At 38.7% G+C, this 23319-nt stretch overlaps 1 protein-coding gene across 4 annotated transcripts; it reads left to right on the top strand.

The window, feature by feature from the left end:
• Positions 1-518: 518 nt before the first annotated feature.
• Positions 519-22807, top strand: LOC133254767 (potassium channel subfamily K member 16-like). Of its 4 annotated transcripts, XM_061429030.1 has the most exons (7): positions 519-607; positions 4721-4899; positions 14538-14652; positions 15743-15909; positions 18660-18828; positions 19041-19187; positions 22307-22807. In XM_061429030.1, exons 1-6 carry the CDS (start codon positions 574-576, stop codon positions 19148-19150), a joined length of 774 nt encoding a protein of 257 aa, XP_061285014.1. In that variant the 5' UTR covers positions 519-573; the 3' UTR covers positions 19151-19187; positions 22307-22807. The 4 variants fall into 4 exon arrangements, with proteins under 4 accessions (XP_061285014.1, XP_061285012.1, XP_061285011.1 ...); XM_061429028.1 differs by lacking the exon at positions 19041-19187 and having other exon boundaries at positions 15743-15840; XM_061429027.1 differs by lacking the exon at positions 19041-19187.
• The last annotated feature ends 512 nt before the right edge of the window (positions 22808-23319 follow it).

Genomic DNA, 23319 nt, shown 5'->3' with positions numbered 1-23319 from the left:
GAGTCAAGATTTTTAACTGTATTATTTATTTAATATATATAGCATTTTACTTGGCAAGAGAGAGATTAAGGCTGTCAATTCACTGAACTTGAGACAGGGAGATTACTCTGGATGGTGAGAGTAGGCAAAATTTCACAAGGGTTCTTATATGTGAAAGACGGCGGCAGTAAAGTTAGTATCACAGGGAAATTCAAAGATGCTATCTGCTCACTTTGAGGATGGAGGGAGAGGCATGAGCCAAGGAATGCAGACAACCTCCATAAATTGGAAAGGCAAGGAAACAGATTTTCCCCTAGTAATGCAGTCCTGTCAAAACATTGACTTCACCTCATGAGGCCCAGTTTGAATATATGACCTCCAAACTTGTAATCATATATTTGTGCTAATTTAACCACTGAGGCTGAGGTAAACTGTGGCCATGGGAAACTAGTACACTGTGATTAAAAGGAGGGGGACTATTTATAAAACTAGCCCTTCCCAAGGTTCCAGAGAGAATTATGATGTTGACAAGAGATTACTCAAAGGATTCTAAATCACCACTCCGATGCTGAAGGAGTATTGTCTAAGCACACCATGGAAAATGAAGATAAAGAAAAATTTTCAAAAGGTAGGACTGCTTTAAGATATTCTATTTGAGTGGAGGACTTTCCAGGTGGTGCTAGTGGTAAAAGAATACGCCTGCCAATTCAGGAGACATAAAAGACATGGGTTCGATTCTTGGGCTGGGAAGATCCCCTGGAGGAGGGCATGGAAACCCACTCCAGTATTCTTGTCTGGAGAATCCCAAGGACAGAGGAGCTTGGGGGGCTCCAGTCAATAGGGGCACACAGAGTCAGACATGACTGGAGCAACTCAGTACATGTACACGCACATTTGAGTTGAAGCTTGGCCTGACAAGCTCTAGCCTACTCTTGGTGAAGACTTCCTGGGGAGTTGTTTTCTCTAATGGTGTAGTAAGAGATTTTTGACATTCAGTTGAGTTCAGTTCAGTTCCTCAGTCATGTCCGACTCTTTGCCACCCCATGGACTGCAGCATGCCAGGCTTCCCTGTCCATCACCAACTCCCAGAGCTTACTCAAACTCATGTCCATTGAGTTGGTGATGCCATCCAACCATCTCATCTTCTGTTGTCCCCTTCTCCTCCTGCCTTCAATCTTTCCCAGTATCAGGGTCTTTTCAAATGAGTCAGTTCTTTGCTGACCTATGTACTGGACTTTCAGCTTCAGCATCAGTCCTTCCAATGAATAATCAGGACTCATTTCCTTTAGGATGGACTGGTTGGACCTCCTTGCAGTCTCAAGAGTCTTTTCCAACACCACAGTTGAAAATCATCAATTCTTTGGTGCTCAGCTTCCTTATAGTCCAACTCTTATAGTCCAACTCTATAGCTTCCTTATAGTCCATAAATGACTACTGGAGAAAATCGTAGCTTTGACTAGATGGACCTTTGTTGGCAAAGTGATGTCTCTGCTTTTTAATATGCTGGCTAAATTGGTCATAGCTTTTCTTCCAAGGAGCAAGCATCATTTAATTTCAATGGCTGCAATCACTATCTGCAGTGATTTTGGAGTCCCCAAAAATAAAGTCTCTCACTATTTCCATTCTTTCCCCATCTATTTGCCATGAGTTGATGGGACCAGATGCCATAATCTTAGTTTTCTGAATGTTAAGTTTTAAGCCAATGTCTGACTCTGCTCTTTCACTTTCATCAAGAGGCTCTTTAGTTCTTTGCTTTCTGCCATCAGGGTGGTGTCACCTGCATATCTGAGGTTACTAATATTTCTCCTGGCAATCTTGATTCCAGCTTGTGCTTCATCCAGCCTGGCATTTTGCATGATGTACTCTGAATATAAGTTAAATAAGCAGGGTGATAGTATACAGCTTTGATGTACTCCTGTCCCGATTTGGAACCAGTCTGCTGTTCCATGTCCAGTTCTAACTGCTGCTTCTTGACCTGCATACAGATTTTTCAGGCAGCAGGTAAGGTGGTCTGGTATTCCCATCTCTTGAAGAACTTTCCACAGTTTGTTGTGATCCACAGAACCAAAGGTTTTGGCATAGTCAACAAAGCATTATTTTTCTGTAACTCTCTTGCTTTTTCAATGATCCAGTGGATTTTGCCAATTTGATCTCTTGTTCCTCTGCCTTTTCTAAATCCAGCTTGAACATCTGGAAGTTCACAGTTCACGTACTGTTGAGGACTGGCTTGGAGGATTTTGAGTATTAATTTCCTAGCATATGAGATGAGTGCAATTATGTGGTAGTTTGAGCATTCTTTGGCATTGTCTTTCTTTGGGATTGGAAGGAAAACTGACCTTTCAAATTCCTGGGGCCACTGCTGAGTTTTCCAAGTTTGCTGGCATATTGAGTGCAGCACTTTCACAGCATCATCTTTGAGGATTTGAAAGAGCTCAACTGGAATTCCATCACTTCGACTAGCTTTATTCGTAGTGATGCTTCCTAAGGCCCAGTTGACCTCAGATTTCAGGACATCTGGCTCTAGGCGAGTGATTACACTATTGTGATTTTTTGGATTGTAAAAATCCTTTTTGTATAGTTTTTCTGTGTATTCTTGCCATCTCTTCTTAATATCTTCTGCTTCTGTTAGGTCCACACCATTTCTGTCCTTTATTGTGCCCATCTTTGCATGAAATATTCCCTTGGTATCTCTGATTTTCTTGAAGAGATCTCTGGTCTTTCCCATTCTATTGTTTTCCTCTATTTTTTTGCATTGATCACTGAGGAAGGCTTTTCTTATCTCTCCTTGCTATTCTTTGAAACTCTGCATTCAAATGGGTATATCTTTCCTTTTCTCCTTTACCTTTTGCTTCTCTTCTTTTCTCAGCTATTTTTAAGGCCCCGTCAGACACCTCTTTTGCCTTTTTGCATTTCTTTTTCTTGGGGATGGTCTTGATCAATGCCTCCTGTAGAATGTCACAAACCTCAATCCATAGTTTTTCGGGCACTCTGTCTTTCAGACCTAAAGCCTTGAATCTATTTGTCACTTCCACTGTATAATCATAAGGGATTTGATTTAGGTCATACCTGAATGGTCTAGTGGTTTTCCCTACTTTCTTCAACTTAGGTCTGAATTTGGCAGTAAGGAGTTCATCATCTGAGTCACAGTCAGCTCCTGGTCTTGTTTTTCCTTATTGTGTAGAAATTCTCCATCTTTGACTGCAAAGAATATAATCAATCTGATTTTGGTATCCTTCTGGTGATGCCAATATGTAGAGTCTTCTCTTGTTTTGTTGGAAGAGGGTTCTGCTATGACCAGTGTGTTCTCTTGCTAAAACTCTGTTAGCCTTTGACCTGCTTCATTTTGTACTCCAAGGCCAAATTTGAGTGTTACTCCAGGTATCTCTTGACTTCCTACTTTTGCATTCCGGTCCCCTATGATGTAAAGGACATCTTTTTTGATGTTAGTTCTAGAAGGTCTTGTAGGTCTTCAAAGAACAGTTAAACTTCAGCTTCTTAAGCATTACTGGTCAGGGCATAGACTTGGACATTACTGAATCCATTTTCATTTTTCATACTCTCATGGTAAACCTTAGAATTAATTTCTAATATAAAATATGAACAAAAATGAATCTGATAGATGGTACTTAGCACAGGTCCCTTTCTCTTGAAATCTAATAATATTCTTTAGTTTAAACATAGACCAGTAAACAATAACATCATGCCAAAATTTGGAAGAAAATTAAAGTTCCCACTTTTATTGTTTTAACGTAAGTTGAACTATCTGTACACAGAGAGATTAAATTTACTATCCTTTGAAGAATGTTTATCTATGTATCCATCATCTATTTCTACAGTAGTGCACTTAATATTTTAAAGTATTTACTCCAACTGGTATACTGACTTCATATTTAATACTTAAGGAAGTGTTTTAGCTGTTATGACTATGACATTTCAGTAATACAAGGCTACTTTTTAGTTTGTAAATCAAACAATAACAAAGTTATCCCAAGGTTCTGGGGGCTTATACTATTGAGATCTAATTCAGTTTCTGATGGAAGAGATTGGTAGGGAGGTAGGTTTAATCTGATGGGACTACTAAATAAAAATGAAGGATATTTACAAGGAATTTCTCTGAGAAGCAAGACAATCATTTGGCTGAATTGTTTTAATATTAAGAGCCAGAACTCATTAAGATAATGGTTATCTTTCTACTTAAAAGGTAGTTTTTATTCCTTCCTACTGAGCAGCACAGAGGAACAGAAAATGAAGATTAGAAAAAGAGACCTCTGGGTAAATAATCCACCCAAATCCATCTGGATTGGGCAAACTAAGTAATAATACATATTTTCAAGCATACAATAATTATTTCCCTAAGAATAAGCTGTATTGGACTCATCTGCCTCTAACTGCCAGCATATGAGTGATTAAATTGTGGTATTGGAAAAACTCCCCTCCCTTACTCTTGTTAACTAACATCCTCAGAAACAGAAAATTTCCCATGGTTTTTCACAGTCCAGGATATTTCATGTCAGGATAAAACTGGAGTCCCAATTTCATTTTGCTGTGATTATTTTGGGATTGTTTACTTTTGTATATTTGTTTCAATATAAGATTGCTATCTTTCTTTATTGGGAAGAGACCCTTTTAGTTTGTTTGGTTTTGTTTTGTGGAGAAGACATTTTTATTAAAGCAATCTGACCTCCTGTGTTTCTCATTACACTGGTCTTTAGCTTTTTAATAGAGCCAGTTGCTTCTTAAGCCTCTAGGTATGTACTGCTCATTGGTTTTATATGCTACTGCATGATGGGAGCAAAGATATTTCAAGCTTTGGAGACAGACATTCAGGAAGAGTTGAAACTTGCCTTTTTGGATGCTGAAACAAATTTAATGGAGACCTATGTCAACATAACTTCAGAAGAACTTGAGATCTTTTTGCAGGTAAGAGATAAAGGGAGAGTCATAAATTTGCCAGTTGTGTTTAAGAGAGATGTAGATAGAAGATTTTAAAGAAAGCCTTTCTCTGTGTTTTACTTAAATAGCACTAGTTTTCTGTCATCTGGAGATGGAAAAAAAAAGACAAGCATTTTTAGTAATAAGAGATATAAAGAAAACAGAACAGTATAAGAATGTAAAGGGATAAGACCAATACAGATAAGAGGAAAAATTACAGAGCAGATATCACAAGGCTATAGGAACTATATTGATTATGCCCAAACCTTTGACTGTGTGGATCACAATAAACTGTGGAAAATTCTGAAAGAGATGGGAATATCAGACCACCTGACCTGCCTCTTGAGAAACCTATATGCAGGTCAGGAAGCAATAGTTAGAACTGGACATGGAACAACAGACTGGTTCCAAATAGGAAAAGGAGTACGTCAAGGCTGTGTACTGTCACCCTACTTATTTAACTTATATGCAGAGTACATCATGAGAAACGCTGGGCTGGATGAAGCACAAGCTGGAATCAAGATTGCCAGGAGAAATATCAATAACCTCAGATATGCAGATGACACCACCCTTATGGCAGAAAGTGAAGAAGAACTAAAGAGCCTCTTGATGAAAGTGAAAGTGGAGAGTGAAAAAGTTGGTTTAGCTCAACATTCAGAAAACAAAGATCATGGCATCTGGTCCCAACATGCATGGGAAATAGATGGGGAAACAGTGGAAACAGTGGCTGACTTTATATTTTTGGGCTCCAAAATCATTGCAGATGGTGACTGCAGCCATGAAATTCAAAGACACTTACTCCTTGGAAGGAAAGTTATGACCAACCTAGATAACATATTAAAAAGCAGAGACATTACTTTGTCAATAAAGGTCTGTCTAGTCAAGGCTATGGTTTTTCCTGTGGTCATGTATGGATGTGAGAGTTGGACTATAAAGAAAGCTGAGCGCCCAAGAATTGATGCTTTTGAACTGTGGTGTTGGAGAAGACTCTTGAGAGTCCCTTGGACTGCAAGGAGATCCAGCCAGTCCATCCTAAAGGAGATCAGTCCTGGGTGATCATTGGAATGACTGATGCTGAAGCTGAAACTCCAGTACTTTGGCCACCTGATGCGAAGAGCTGACTCATTTGCAAAGACCCTGATGCTGGGAAAGATTGAGGGCAGGAGGAGAAGGGGATGACAGAGGATGAGATAGTTGGATGGCATCACGGACTCAGTGGACATGGGTTTGGGTTGACTCTGGGAGTTGGTGATGGACAGGGAGGCCAGGCGTGGTTCATAGGGTTGCAAAGAGTCGGACACAACTGAGCAACTGAACTGACTGATAGGAACTATATAAGATATGCTGAAATGCTGAAGATCAGGAGAGAAAAACTAGTGTTGGACTAACTCTACCACTGATAACAATTATAAAACAAAGCATAAATTACAGAGAGAACAGAAAACAGTGGTGTAAGCAAATGAGGCAGAACCCAAAAGGACAGGGCCATTTAAAGAAGGCACGAGGGACTTCCCTGGTGGTCCAATGGTTGAGACTTCATCTTCCAATACAGAAGGTGTGGGTTCCATCCCTGGTTGGGGAGCTAAGCTCCTACATGCCTCGTGGCTGACAAACCAGAACATGAACAACAGAAACAATACTGTAACAAATTCAATAGAGATTTTAAAATGGTCCACATTAAAAAATTCTTTAAAAAATAAAATAAGGCATGTGAGCTGAGTTCCACGGTTACTTGTCCTTTCCTCTGTGGGGACTCCCCTATTAACCCAGCATGGTGAGGGGCAACAAGCCCTAGCAGAAAGCTGTAATTTTACAGGGTTGAAGCATCGAAAAGTCAGAGCTTGAGGACGCTTAATAGTTGGAATCTGAGGACAAAATCACAAAGAGGAGATATCTTCAGAGTGAGAAAGCCCCCAAATTCTAAATCCGCTATGAATTCCTCTCAAACCATTGGTCCACTTCTAAATTGTGCATGTTCAGACCAAGACCTCAGAAAAGCAAATGAAAGCAGCATCTGTGATTCTAAAGAACCATGCAGAGACTTTAGCAGGGCTCTGATGCTGGAGAGACAGAAATTAGAATTCCAGGCTCAGCAAGTTAGAGGGATTCAGTAAATGCCCAGGCCCATTGAGATACCAGAAACAACACACCTTAGAAGTAACCCTGAAACTAGAGCAAGCCCTAACCAAGTTTGAAAACAACTCTCAGCAGGGCAAGGGTGATCTGCTGGTATTCTATCTGCCTGCAAAACAAAACCCGGAACCATCTATTAGGCAACATAGCAACATCCAGAGTCTCTACAAGTTTTCATGTACAATGGCCAGAATCCAATTAAAAATTAGGAAGTATAATTAAATGTAGAAACAACTGACTGAAAACTAAGTGAAACTACAGTCTTTAGAAAGAGACTCATCTATAATTTGATATGAAGTTGTGATCTAAAGACCTTTACATGTGTGGTTAATAATTTAAGAAAATCAAGGAAAGGGTAGAGGATTTCAGGAAATGTCTGGAATTATTTTTTTTTAATTTAAATTTATTTATTTTAATTAGAGGCTAATTACTTTACAATATTGTATTGAGTTTGCCATACATCAACATGAATCCGCCATGGGTGTACACGTGTTCCCCATCCTGAACCCCCCTCCCACTTCCCTCCCCATACCATCCCTCTGGGTCATCCCAGTGCACCAGCCCCAAGCATCCTGTATCATGCATCGAACCTGGACTGGCGATTCATTTCTTATATGATATTATACATGTTTCAATGCCATTCTCCCAAGTCATCCCCCACCTCCCTCTCCCACAGAGTCCAAAAGACTGTTCTATACATCTGTGTCTCTTTTGCTGTCTCGCATACAGTGTTATCGTTACCATCTTTCTAAATTCACATTTAAAAGAGCATCAGAACAATATCAGAGAAATGGAAAACAGATTAGTGGTTACCAGAGGTTAGGGATAGAAGGCGGTGGTGGTACATGCGACCGAAAACAGGGAGCATGAGGAAGACCTTTGTGTTTTGTTGACAGAATAGCTCTAAATGTTGACTGTGGTGGCGACTATATAAGTCATTATGTGCTTTTTAACAATAGCAGCTTTAATGAGATGTTACACAATTCACTTATTTAAAGTTTACAATTCAATGGTTTTTAGTATATTCAGAGTTGTATAAGCATTGTTTTATGCTATTTTTTTCCTGTGCTGTCAGAGTTATGCAGATTTTTTTATAGAACACTGAAAGAAAACCAACCTTTCTTCCCTCTTCTCCTATCCTCTTTATCCCTCTCTCCCTCCTCCTTCCTTCCCTCCCTCCTTCCCTTTTTATTTTCTTCTTTCCTTTGCCCCTCCCCAATCCTGCCTCCTCCTTTCCTCCCTTTCTTCCTTTGATAACTATTATATATGTCTGTCTGCTGCTGCTGCTAAGTCGCTTCAGTTGTGTCCAACTCTGTGCGACCCCACAGATGGCAGCGTCTGTCTAGCTGATGTTTAATGAATGATGCTGAGTTTGAAGTACCTTTGGGATTTTTGTGTGAAAGCAGCATTCATCTCCATGCAGATTGCCCCGATTTTTCTTTTGAGCTTTCAGCATGTGTGTGTATATGCATATAAATATAAATAAATAAATAAATAAATATATATATATTTCAGTTTCTTCTCCTTTATAGGTTATTATAAAACATTGAGTATCATTTCCTGTGCTATACTGTTTCTTTAGCAATCAATATAACTTTTAAATGTCTTTTAGAAATTCTCCACAAATCAGATTTCTCTATGCTTCTTGCCATAACATAACATAAATGTTATGTTTCATTATTTTGTTTTGTATAATTTTGTTGCTGTTGTTCAGTCACTCAGTCATGTCCAATTCCTTGCAACCCCATAGACTGCAGCACACCAGTATATAATTTTAGTGTTATTTTAATGGAATTTTAGGTGAACAGGCAAGAATAAAGTGTCCATTCCATTGCTTTAATTCACAGATAGCCCTAATGTGGTCTCTATGCCTTTCTTTGTATGTGTATGTGTGTTAGTCTTTCAGTTGTGTCTGACTCTTTGCCACCCCATGGACTCTAGCCCACCAGGCTCCTCTGTCCATGACGATTTTCCAGGCAAAAATACTGGAGTGCATTGCCATTTCCTTCTCTGGGGGATCTTCCTGACACAGAGATTGAACCCAGGTCTCCTGCATTTCAGGAAGATTCTTTACCATCTAAGCCACTGGGGAAGATATATACTGTGTACAAATTATTATGGTGCCTGCCTAAATTTCTGAAATAATCAGAAATCCATACATTCTTTCCTATAGATTCACTCAAGGACGTGGCCATAATTAAAATTTGACAATCTGTCCTTACCTGGCAACCGTTTGCATGGTCGATTGCTTTCTCCCTCTTGGTAACTACCTTCATATGGCTTCCAAGATCTCACATTCTAATTTTGATTTTTCACCTAATTTTTATTAGTTGTTGCTAGTTGTCTTTGCTGGTTCCTTTGAAGGACTCCTGGGCTCAGTCTTCAGACCTTTCCTGTTTTCTATTTCAACTCATTTCCTTTAAATTCCAGTAACTCATAAATTTATATTTTCAGCTTAGGCCTTTCTCACAAACTCCATATTGTATAACCATTTGCCTATTTGAAATCGCTTGCATATTTGAAACATATATACACACAAGATGGCAGAGTAGAAGGATGTACACTCATCATCTCCTGTGAGCACTCCAAATTTACAACACGCCGCTGAACAATCGTCAAAAGGAGAATGTTGGATCCCACCAAAAAAAGATACTCCACATCCAAGCGCAAAGGAGAAGCCCCATCAAGATGGTAGGAGGAGCAAAATCACATTTAGAATCAAACCCCATACCCTCCAGAGATGCTCGGAGGGCTCAAACAAAATCTTGTGTGCACTAGGACCCAGAGACCCCACAGAGACTGAGCCAGAACTGCCTTTGAGGGTTTGAGTGTCTCCTGTGGAGGTACCGGTCAGCAGTGGCCTGCTGCTGGGGCACTGGGCACAGCAGACCTGGGTCACACAGCATGTGGCATAAGCCCTCTTGGAGGAGGTTGCCATAAACCCTACCATAGAGCCACAGAGCAGATGAACCACAAACTGCAGAACAATTATACCAAATAAATTCTTGCACTGTTAAGAAAGTTCTAGGACCCAAAACAGATTTCCCAACCTGGGGATCTGGCAAAGGGACTGAGAACCTCCAGGGAATTGGAGTTTGGAGGCCAGTGGGATTTTATTACAGAACATACACAAGATTGGGGAAACAGACTCTTGCAGGGCACAAACAAAACCTTGGGTGCACCAGGACCCAGGAGAAAGGAGGAGTGACCCCACAAGAGACTGACCCAGACTTGCCTGTGAGTGTCCAGGAGTCTCTGGCAGAGGTGTGGGTCAGGGAAGAGCTTGGCAGTGAACACCGGGTTGTGTATGTGACTGGTGATGGAAGTAAAATTGGATGCTGTAAGGAACAATATTGCATGGGAACCTGGAATGTTAGGACCATGAATCAAGGTAAATTGAAAGTGGTCAAACAGGAGATAGCAAGAGTGAACATTGACATTCTAGGAGTCAGCAAATTAAAATGGACTGAAATGGGTGAATTTAATTCAGATTACCATTTTACCTACTACTGTGGGCAAGAATCCCTTAGAAGAAATGGAGTAGCCATCATAGTCAACAAAAGAGACTGAAATGCAGTACTTGGATGCAATCTCAAAACCAACAGAATCATCTCTGCTTGTTTCCAAGGCAAACCATTCAATATCACAGTAATCCAAAACTATGCCCCAAACAGTAATGCTGAAGAAGCTGAAGTTGAACTGTTCTGTGAAGACCTGTAAGACCTTCTAGAACTAACACCCAAAAAAGATGTCCTTTTCATCATAGGGGACTGGAATGCAAAAGTAGGAAGTCAAGGAACACCTGGAGTAACAGGTAAATGTGGCCTTGAAGTACAGAATGAAGCAGGGCAAAGGCTAATAGAGTTTTGCCAAGAAAACACACTGATCATAGCAAACACCCTCTTTCAACAACACAAGAGAAGACTCTACATATGGACATCACCAGATGGTCAATACCGAAATCAGAAGATGATATTCTTTGCAGTCGAAGATGGAGGAGCTCTATACAATCAGCAAAAACAAGACCAGGAGCTGACTGTGGCTCAGATGATGAACTCCTTATTGCCAAATTGCAGAAAGTAGGGAAAACCCCTAGACCATTCAAGTATGACTTAAATCAAATCCCTTATGATTATACAGTGGAAGTGACAAATAGATTCAAGGGTTTAGATCTGAAAGACAGAGTTGTCTGAAGAACTATGAATTGAGGTTCATGACATTGCACAGGAGGCACTGATCAAGACCATCCCCAAGAAAAAGAAATGCAAAAGGCAAAATGGTTGTCTGAGGAGGTGTTACAAATAGCTGAGAAAAGAAGAGAAGGTAAAGGCAAAAGAGAGAAGGAAAGCTATATCCATTTGAATGCAGAGTTCCAAAGAATAGCAAGGAGATAAGAAAAGACTTCCTCAGTGATCAATGCAAAGAAATAGAGGAAAGCAATAGAATGGGAAAGACTGGAGATCTCTTCTAGAGATACCAAGGGAATATTTCATGCAAAGATGGGCACAATAAAGGACAGAATGGTATGGACCTAGCAGAGGCAGAAGATATTAAGAAGAGGTAACAAAAATACACAGAAGAATTATACAAAAAAGATCTTCATGACCCAGATAACCACAATGGTGTGATCACTCACCTAGAGCCAGACATCCTGGAATGCGAAGTCAAGTGGGCCTTAGGAAGCATCACTATGAACAAAGCTAGTGGAGGTGATGGAATTCCAGTTGAGCTATTTCAAATCCTAAAGATGATGCTGTGAAAGTGCTGCACTCAATATGCCACAAATTTGGAAAACTCAGCAGTGGTTCCAGGAATGGAAAAGGTCAGTTTTCATTCTAATCCCAAAGAAAGGCAATGCCATAGAAAGTTCAGACTACTTCACAATTGTACTCATCTCACATGCTAACCAAGTAGTACTCAAAATTCTCCAAGCCAGGCTTCAACAGAAAGTGAACTGTGAACTTCCAGATGTTCAAGCTGGATTTAGAAAAGGCAGAATAACCAGAGATCAAATTGCCAACATTTTTTGGATCATTGAAAAGGCAAGAGAGTTCCAGGAAAGACATCTACTTCTGCTTTACTGACTATGCCAAAGCCTTTGACTGTGTGGATCATGACAAACTGTGCTGAATTCTTCAAGAGATGGGCATACCAGACCACGGTACCTGTATGCAGGTCAAGAAGCAACAGTTAGAACTGGACTGTTCCAGTTCTAACTAACTGGACTGAACAACAGACTGGTTCCAAATAGGAAAAGGAGTACGAAGGCTGTATACTGTCACCCTGCTTATTTAACTTATATGCAGAGTACATCATGAGAAACACTGGGCTGGAGGAAGCATAAGCTGGAATCAAGATTGCCAGGAGAAATATCAGTAACCTCAGATATGCAGATGACACCACCTTGATGGCAGAAAGTGAAGAAGAACTAAAGAGCCTCTTGATCAAAGTGAAAGAAGAGAGTGAAAAAGTTGGATTAAAACTCAACATTCAGAAAACTAAGATCATGGCATCTGGTCCCATCACTTCATGGAATATAGATGGGGAAACTATGGAAATAGTGAGAGACTTTATTTTGGGGGGCTCCAAAATCACTGCAGATGGTGATTGCAGCCATGAAATTAAAAGATGAGTGAAGTAAGCCAGAAAGAAAAACACCAATACAGTATACTAAAGCATATATATGGAATTTAGAAAGATGGTAGCAATAACCCTGTGTACGAGACAGCAAAAGAGACACCAATGTATAGATCAGTCTTATGGACTCTGTGGGAGAGGGAGAGGGTGGGAAGATTTGGGAGAATGACATTGAAACATGTATAATATCATGTATGAAACGAATTGCCAGTCCAGGTTCGATGCACGGTACTGGATGCTTGGGGCTGGTGCACTGGGACAACCCAGAGGGAGGGTAGGGGAGGGAGGAGGGAGGAGGGTTCAGGATGGGGAACACGGGTATACCTGTGGCGGATTCATTTCGATATTTGGCAAAACTAATACAATATTGTAAAGTTTAAAAATAAAATAAAATTAAAAAAAAATAAATAAAAGATGCTTGTTCCTTGGAAGAAAAGCTATGACTAACCTAGACAAGCAAATTAAAAAGCAGAGACATTACTTTGCCAACTAAGGTCCATCTAGTCAATACTATGGTTTTTCCAGTAGTCATGTATGGATGTGAGAGTTGAATTATAAGGAAAGCTGAGCTCCGAAGAATTGATGCTCTTGAACTGTGGTGTTGGACAAGATCCTTGAGAGTCCCTTGGACTGCAAGGAGATCCAACCAGTTCATCCTAAAGGAAATCAGTTCTGAATATTCATTAGAAGGACTGATGCTGAAGCTGAAACTCCAATACTTTGGCCACATGATGGGAAGAACTGACTCATTTGAAAAGCCCCTGGTGCTGGAAAAGATTGAAGGCAGGAGGAGAGAGGACAACAGAGGATGAAAGGGTTGGATGGCATCACCGACTTGATGAACATGAGTTTGAGCAAACTCTGGGAATTGGTGATTGACAGGGAAGCCTGGCATGCTGCAGTCCATGGGGTTGCAGAGTTGGACACCACTGAGCCACTGAATTGAACTAGTTTGAAATCTCCACTTGAATGTATAGCAAACTACTTAGATTCATCGTTTCCAAAAATGATCACCGTCCTTTTCCTTTCAAAAGAAAAATCTGCCACCACCCCTCAACCATCACGTGAAAGCTCTCAGAGTCATCTTTGTCTATGCTCTTTCTAGACTTAGCTTTAGTTTCTCAGAAAATCCTGCTGGCTGGGGCTTCAGAAACATGCTCCCCATCACCACTGTTGTCGCTGGTCTCACTAAGCCAAAATCTGGTTGGACTTTTCTGGAGCATCCTGAGTTCTGCAGTATTCTCCTAATAGATCTCTTGGCTTCAACTTTGCTTTCTACATCCCCTTTTAAATACAGCAACCAAAGTAATCCTTTTGGTGTCTTTCTGGTATCTAAGTCACTTTCTCTGCTCATTGTCTTCCAGCGATCCTTTCCATTGCATTCAGATGAAAACTAAACTTCTTTGATCTTACAGAATCCAGTGCTCCTCCTTTGCTTCCTCTCTGACTTCCTCTTCTATTATTCTGTCCTCAACCTTTCTCTAGCTTGATGTTTCTAGAATATTCCAGGGTCTTACCTTAAGGCTTTTACCCTTGATCTGGTTATTTCCCCTGCTGGGAATACTCTTTCCTCTAATACTTGTTTGGCTAACTTTCTCACTGCCTTCAAGTCCTTGTTCTATCTTATTTTCTTGATGAGATTTTCCCTGATTATACCCCTCCAACATATCCATTCCACTTTGTTCTCCTTATCTCTTATCACATCTCAACATGTTATAGAATGATTGCGTTTGTCTCCCCCTGCTAGAGTCTAAATTCCACAACGGTAGATTTTTTTCATACGCTGTTTCAGAAGGGAAAGGTCAGGTTATACATTTCATCAAATTAATGCTTGTCTTTTTTGTTTGAACTTGTAGATACTGAGTTTGTCTATAAAACATGGAATAATCCCCGTAAGAAATGGAGCTATTTATTTTAGCTGGGATTTTAGGAATTCGTTTTCATTTGTGACATCTACATTAAGCACAATAGGTAAGTAAGGTGCTTTATTTTTAGTTTAATTTAGTTTTATTTTTTAAATTTAGGAGGTCAGTAATTTAAATTTTTATCATAGCATGAAACTTTGTCTACATGAGTCATAACCCTTCAACCTGCAAATTCAGAGCCTGCTTTTATTTTTAAGATGATGTTTCATCAGTACACATAGCTTCCCCTTTATTTTCTATCTTTAAATCATTTGTCCCTTCCATAACAAGTTCTATGTTCCCATTCTCTTTAATGGGTGGTCTTGGCAATGGCATTTCCACCTAGTCTTCCAACACTATTGGTGAGATAAAAAACAAAGCCAGATCCAGCCAGATTTTCCAGGATTTCTGATAAACTATGATGTCCACAATTTCTCTGGAATTCAGCTATTCTGTAGCTAGAGAACTTTGTAACTTAAAAACAAAACATTACAAAGTCAGCATAGATTTCTGCTGAAATTTAGACAATTCTAAGATAGTTTATTATCAACCAAGAGCCATTAGGATTTACAAAAAAAAAAAAAAAAAGCATAGCTTAAGATAGCTGTAGCCGAAGACCCTCAGGAGATTCCTGGAAAATACCACCTTAGACTGCAAAGATCTCGGGCACTGTCATGGAATTTTCCTTCTCATGGGATTAGAGATTAATAAATGATGACCATGATCCTCAAGTATGGCATACTCAGATCTATTTTCCCTTACTAAAAATAGGATGTGTATTTGCAGTTACGGAGACTAATGCCTGCAAATTTCCAGCAAAATGATATTTGTTTTGGAAGTCTTAGTTGCATATTATATTTCAGTAAAAGAAATAAGATCTTGCATTTTATGGGTCCACATGAGGTCAGAGTGTTCGGACTAGATGTTACCATGACCTCTGGTTTCTGTTCTGAGGGGAAAATCCATACTTCTCAGTTTTTTGGTCATTTCCTTAGGAAAAATTCCTGGATGTGAAATGGCTGCATAATATGCTTCTCTTAAAAGCTGTGTGTGCTGCTGGGAGTATCTCTTATAAGAAAACATCAACAACAAAACATCAAAAGTGCATCAAAAGTAATACTGAGCAGATATTAAATTTGTCTCTTATCATCCATCAGGTTATGGGTTAATTGCGCCCAGAACTCCTATGGGCCAGATGTTCTGTGTCTTCTATTCTTTATTGGGGATCCCTCTAACTATCATATTCCTGCAATCTGTGAGTAATGCATTATTACAACCACTTTCAGAATTTGAGAAATATCTTCAGAATATGGAAATGAAAGAGGTAAAGTCTACCAAATGATTTTTTTAAATGTGCTTAGGTTCATAACCTTAAGTAGAATAAACACACAACACATTACATTCTTGTTAAACACATGCTAAAAGTATACACACACACACACACACACACACATGTATATGTAGTTATACGTCTGGTATGTGCTTGCTCTATTTTTTTATGGAACTCCTAGATCAATAAATGGTATTCAGACCAATATAACTATATAGTGTTTTATTTTTCTTCAGAAAAAAGGAGTAATATTCCAAAGAACATTGTAGAATAATATAGTATAAATGCAACTTCACAACCATGATCTTGTTTAATTCCCTAAACCACCTTCTGAAATAAGTATGGTATAAAACCTAACATCTAGGTTTTCTAGAGGAAAGAATCAACTTAAATTTTTCTGATATTAGGTTCTGAGCTCTTTTCTGTCCACAATACATTTGTCAGCACTGCTACGGGCAAGGAATTAATATTATTTTATTTAAATTTAATTTAATGTTAATTTATTTATAAAGGCTTTAATTTATTTATATATGTTATATAAACAAATATGCCTATAATTAAAGGAGACTGTTTGGAAAACTGTTAGTCAAATTTGTGTTGAGTTGAGGCATATGAGACAAAGAGAGATGACATGGATGGATGGTCCATTCCTGATAGCCCAGGTGTCCCAGAAAAAGAGATGCTGAGAGGATAAGGACAGGTAAATTGTTTGCTCTTATTGCCTTGAGAAATTCCTGTGACCCAGGCTGCACTTTAGCAGTGATCCCTAACACCTAACTTACCCAATTTAAGGAGACAACTGAGGCAGCATGCTCTTTTCTCTTCCTCTCAGGACTCACATCCACTGGCTTAAGAGTAATAACTAAAAGGTCAGTTTGTTGTCTAAACAGGCCTGGTCAAAGCCAGCTACCCCAGGCCTTCTTAGCAAAGAGCAGTGCCAGTAAGAGCAGGCCCTGGCTGGTGTTTCTCCCACTAGACTCAAGGAAGTGGAGTCCAGAGAAAGAAACTCCTGGAAAATCATTCAACCACCTATCCCAGAGTGGTGGTGATGACTATTCTTGGACTTGACCCATTCCTACCAGTAATTCTTTCTTAGAGGTGAATTCTGGGAGAAATGGACAAAGAGGCAAGAGCTTTGAGCATTCCTTAGGGACCAAAAATCTTACATGGAATAGTTCGACCAGAGAAGTTTCTTTGCCCTTCAAGGAAGATCAGACAGCATCTGGAAAGATTTTGCCCATTTTCTTTTTCCTGGAGCCATGTTACCAATCCTTGTAATTATATCCGAGATCAAGGATTTCGCCATATCAGAGATTTGAGATTGCTTAAAAGTTGCTTTTCAAAACCTACATAGAGCTAAAGTTGGACCTTGTAATATGCTTACACACATGTCTAAACAAACTCATCAGACAGTCACTCAAATGCACCAAATAATAGATAAAATTGTATCAGTGATATAGAATGCTCTGAGCTTATTATCACTGTACAAAGTTAAACAAAAGGAGCTATTAACAGTAATTCTACAGAAAATGAAACCTTCAATATCAGTCTTCCCCTTTTCTGAAAGCTCTTTAAATGGCTCCAAAAGACATTAAAAGTCAGCTATCTATTTCTTCCACTTTCCTCTAATTCTGCTGTATTCTGCTTTGGGTATCTTACACAGGTTAGAGTATCTCCAAAGTTGATAACGAGTGTCTGTTTCCAAATTTTTGGAGAAACAAGACATGTAAAAATTTTTATAACATCAGCTTTATAACCTACCAAATTTAGAAAGTATTACAAATCCCACAATTTATAAAATTAGTGTAATCATTGCACTAAGCATATAATATGTGTTAAAATTCAAGGAAATATTTACAAGGTGTTCCAGGAACATAATAATAAAAATATGTAAAGCTCTTAGCACAGGGTCTGTCCAGTATGAGGTACTCTATATGTAAAAGTTTAAAACATATTATTTCTAATATTGTTTTACTTGTCTGTCTCTCTCCTCTCCCTCCCAAAACTATAACCTCTGTGTGTACCAACTGTCTAATTTTTACCTTGTATCTTGAGTATCTCCCATGGTACTAATAGGAAACACTCAAAAAAGGCTTGTTGAATGAATTTTAATTATACCATAAAAGACATTTAATCAATTAATATGATGTAGAACTATATAAATGGATTATCCCATTTTTAGATGGGAAAATACTTTCTCTAACAATTTAAGGTGTTGGACTGTCTCTTATCAGAATAAGATTATTTTATTTGCTTAAAAAACTTAATGTCCTGAGCTTCCATTTGGTGATTGTCCATTCTACACTCTTGCAGAGCCATTTTGCAGTAAGGACCCAGAACTAGAGGTGAGAGTAAGCAGGTTGCAAAGCAAAAGAACATTTTAGTCTAAGACCTAGGGAGGGCAGGAAGACAGGGATTGTTTTATATAAAAGTCACAAAAAGTGCAATGCATGAAGAGAGAAAACAGAAGAAATAAAAGATTAGCAACAGAGATTCATGAGAAAGATGATGATTCAGTTGATGGAGCTGGGATATACTGCTGGATGCAAAGGAAACCTGCAAGTCAGAGTACAGTAGAACATGCTGGGTCAGGAAAGGATTTGTAAGAGGAAGTGGCAACTGAATCGACTATAGCTCTCTGATTGCTATTAGGCTGATGTTAACATCTTCCTTCCTTCCTCCCTCCCTCTTCTCCCTTCCACTCCTCTCTTCTTCTTTCTTTCTTGTTTTTCTCTTTTCTTTAGACACAAATTAGAACTTGTGAGCTCCTCTTTTTCTTGGTAACTGGACTTTCCATTTTCATCCTGCTACCACCATTACTTTTCATGAAAATGGAGGGCTGGACTTACAATGAAGGATTATATTTTGCATTCATCTCTTTAAGTACCATTGGCTTTGGTGACTACATAATAGGTAAGTCAGTTGATATTAATCTTAGAATTGTATTATCATTCATAGCCACAGCATCAATAAAATTTGAAATAAATGTATAACCAGAAAGATAGCATATATCTTACAGGACTTAGAGGCCAAAGATGTTTTAAAATTTTCAACCACCTGACAATCCACAAAAAAGTCCCAAATAAATGCTTTCCATCAAACTTTCTCCTTTGTTTGGGCCACAGAGTACACTAATTATGGGAAAATGGAACAGAAGAATTCTTACAAAGTATGTTACCACTCACACAAGCATTTAAAGCTCATGTGTGATGGAAACAGTAGGTACAAAGGATGAATTCTATGCAACATGCATTTAGTATATTTTCCAGTAGGTAAGTTCACTTTCAAATTGCACACGGAAGAAACAAAGACCCTCCCAGATATTAAATAATCACGTACATACCTAAATTTCAACTGTAAAATATCCAAGAAGTCTTTTGTATAAAGGCTTATTCTATATGGCCTTTTCGTGTTTGTAACTTCCTTAAAGGAGCAAAGCAAATCTTCAGACTATATATTTTGGGAAACTTTTCCACTGCTCTTGGCTCACTTCTGCCCCAAATTAGCATCATCATATCAGGCATCATTCTTATTATTAACATATTTTTAAATTTAGCCCAAAGAACACAGGTATAGCACCCCATTATGCATGTATGTGGGGCTTCCCTAGTGGCTCAGCAGTAAAGAATCTGCCTGCAATGCAAGAGATGTGGATTTGAATCTTGGGTTGGGAAGATTCCCTGGAGGAGGGCATGGCTACCCTCTCCAGTATTCTTGCCTGGAGAATTCCATGGACAGAGGACACTGGTGGGCTGCAGTTCATGAAGTCACAAGAGTCAGACATGACTGAGCAACTAACATAAGGAGAGAGATAAATTTAGCAGTCACGGAGTGAAAAATAACTAATAGTTCAGGAAGAATACTTATAAATCTTTCAGCTCTAATGTTTACCTATTTCTGATTAAGTTACCAAAAAGGACATATATAGACATTTGGGGGTTTTGTTTTTTAATCACTAGGTCACAGAAGTGAAATAATCTGTAGCAGTCACTTTATTTAGAAAGGCGATACTGAAAAAGAACATAGTATGTGTGGTGTATATGGTATTGGATCAGAAATAGAAGCAATTATGCTGAAGACTGCATTGTGCTGGCCCTCCTACAATGCCAGTATTTTGGAAAAATTTGGAATGGTGGGGAGTGAGAGAATTATTTGGCTGAGTGATCTTTTTTGAGGGGTTGGCACATTTGGATTCCAATCCATCCTGCAAACCCACCCTGCCATTTAAAGAATGAATAATTTCACTCTGTGTCTGCAATTCCCCACCTTCTCTGGCAGGTCTGCCATGCCCATATACAGCCAGCTCAGGTAGGAAAGATGCCACATCTCTCCGCTCACTTATGAAAAGTTTATTCCTCTATGATGCTGCTGCTGCTGCTGCTGCTAAGTCGCTTCAGTCATGTCCGACTCTGTGCGACCCAATAGACAGCAGCCTACCAGGCTCCCCCGTTCCTGGGATTCTCCAGGCAAGAACACTGGAGTGGGTTGCCATTTCCTTCTCCAATGCATGAAAGTGAAAATTGAAAGTGAAGTTGCTCAGTCGTGTCCGACTCCTAGCGACCCCATGGACTGCAGCCTACCAGGCTCCTCCGTCCGTGGGATTTTCCAGGCAAGAGTACTGGAGTAGGTTGCCATTGCCTTCTCCGTTATTCCTCTCTAGAATTTAGCTAATCAAGGTTTCTTGCAGCCATTGCTTTTCTCTGGGACCACTGAAAATGATTTTCATTTTGTTTGTTCTCTTTTTCACTATGGAATAGGAAACTTTTGTATCCTCTCATTACCTAGCTGGAGGGCTTCTCTGGTGGCTCACTGGTAAAGAATTCACCTGCTAATGCAGGAGATGTGCATTCAATCCCTGGGTCATGAAGATCCCCTGGAGGAGGAAATGGCAACCCACTCCAGTATTCTTGCCTGGGAAATCACATGGACACCTGGGGGGGCGATAGTCCATGGGGTCATAAAAGAGTTGGACATGATTTAACGACTAAACAATAATTACCTAGCTGGAATGGGGACTTCATAGATGTTTTCGTATAAATTTGAGGGAGTTGGGTAAGGGACTCCAATTAATGGGCCATTAAACTGGAAAACAAAGTCTTTTCAACATTCATCTTGGTCAGTGAAATTATGCTGTCTTTCATAAAGTTAAGTTTGCTAAATGTATGCCATAGGTTTACATTTTAGTCTCTTTCTCGTCCTAAAATAATCTTAAGTACAGTTAAAATGTGTTCTTTTGCTCAACAGTCATACTTTATCATGTGTTCCTTGGCAGTTTTTATTGAAGGACATATTTTCTTCATTAGCAAAACCCAGAATGCCACCAAAGTTCATATGATTATTTACATTTTGATATAAAATATTAAAGGATATTGAGAAAAAAATAGCACAGAGATTAGGGGCATACTGCCAATGTTTATTGAGGCTCAGTATAGTGTGAGATGCTGGGAATAATTGAAGGCAGGAAGAGAAGGGGATGACAGAGGATGAGATGGTTGGATGGCATCACCGACTCAATGGACATGAGTTTGAGCAAACTCCAGGAGTTGGTGATGGACAGGGAGGCCTTGGCGTGTTGCTGTCCATTGTGTTGCAAAGAGCCAGACATGACTGATAGTGTGAGACGGTTGTTGGGATTATGCATATTCTTTGTGTTTCTAATTATTTCAAATTGATTTTCATAATAAAAAGTTACAAAATATCTGGCATATTTGTAGCCATAAAGAATAAACCAATGGCTGCCGCTGCCGCCGCCAAGTTGCTTCAGTTGTGTCCGACTCTGTGTGACCCCACGGACTGCAGCCTACCAGGCTTCTCTGTCCATGGGATTCTCCAGGCAAGAACACTGGAGTGGGTTGCCATTTCCTTCTCCAAAACCAATGGCAGAGTAGGAATATATATTTGTGAATGATACATTAAATAAAATTTGAGTTTCTAAAAGTTTTTTTTATATATTATGCTTATTTTTAGAAATTTCCTACAGCAAGTAAAAGAAATGATCCAATTAACATACATGTATCCCAAACTCTTATGCACATTTGTATCTGTATTTTAATCCATCCTGTAACATGTTCAGAATTCAGCTTAATATATTTCCACACTTTTCAAACCATACATAGAAGTAGAGCATTTTTTTAACCTTCATGTAATAGATATGTTACAAAACATTTACTGTAAATTAAAATGTGTAACTATAGTTCCATATTCTGTTGAATATGATATTCATTTCAGAAATTCTACTTTTTAGTTTTTAGTTGGTCTTTAGCAATTGGTGGTTAGAATTTAAAAGTTGACTTTTTATGGGTTTACACTACTGTGATATAGTTTACAAGGAGAAGATTGGAAGCAAAAGTTGTGCTTGAATAATTTAAATGTGATTTCCTTTTGCCTTTAGGTGTAAATCCTTCTAAGAATTATTCAAATATTTACATGGCAATAGTAACACTTTGGTGTACCTTTGGTATTGCTTGGATGGCTCTTTTTTTTGATTTGCTTTCAAAAAATTTGGAAAAAACTAAAATAAGTGTTACTTGCAATACGTTATGGCAAAGAGAAAGAAAGTTTTCTGGGAAAAGATCGCATTTCTGGCCTTCTCTGCGAAGATAATCAAAGAGTATCTCAAACTTTTCTTTTTTTAAAATAGTGGGACAAGGTGATAAAAGAGAATAAGCATTTTTTTTCCATTAACCTGCCATATGGATCACATTCACAGTGAAGCTTTGAAATTCATATTTTATTTTGAATTGTATTAAATAACTAATTGAAAACACACAATTTTAACTGTTCTCATTGAACCTTTCATTTTCAAAGGCTTTCAGTATGCAACATTCGATATATACAAAATGACTTACACAATCACTCAAGTTAAAAAGTATAATAAATTTCCATGAATCCACCATATAACTTGTGAAGTAGAATTAATGACAACCCAATTGAAACTACTTGTGTGAAGCTCCCCAATACCATCCTCTTGGCTCCTCAGAGGCAACAATTATTTCGACCCATGTTAATACATGATTACCACGTTATTTTTTAAAGTAGTTACTCAATTTAGGCTCACACTAGAAGTACATGTGAGTTTTCATTATTCTGTATTTTCACTTAAACTTGATATTGTCAGATTTAAAATTGTTATCCATATAATGGGTAAAGAATGTGATCTCACTGTAGTTTTGATTTGTTTATTCCTGATTACCATAGAGGCTGAGTACTTTGTATTTCTGGCTACTGTGGTTTTTTTCTTTTGTAAATTGCCTCTTCATGACTTTTGCTCACTTTTTTTTTACTGGGTTACTTGTCTTCTATTTAGTAATTTGCAAGAGTTACTTTATTTTTAATAAACTCTGAATACTAATCTACTTTCAGTTATATTTATTGTAGACATCATATCCACTTTGTTGTTCATCT

This window comes from Bos javanicus, chromosome 10 (assembly GCF_032452875.1).
Source record: "Bos javanicus breed banteng chromosome 10, ARS-OSU_banteng_1.0, whole genome shotgun sequence".
Classification (NCBI taxonomy): Eukaryota; Metazoa; Chordata; class Mammalia; order Artiodactyla; family Bovidae; genus Bos; species Bos javanicus.
Note: the sequence above shows the minus strand (reverse complement) of the source record. Positions and strands in the feature narration are given on the sequence as shown.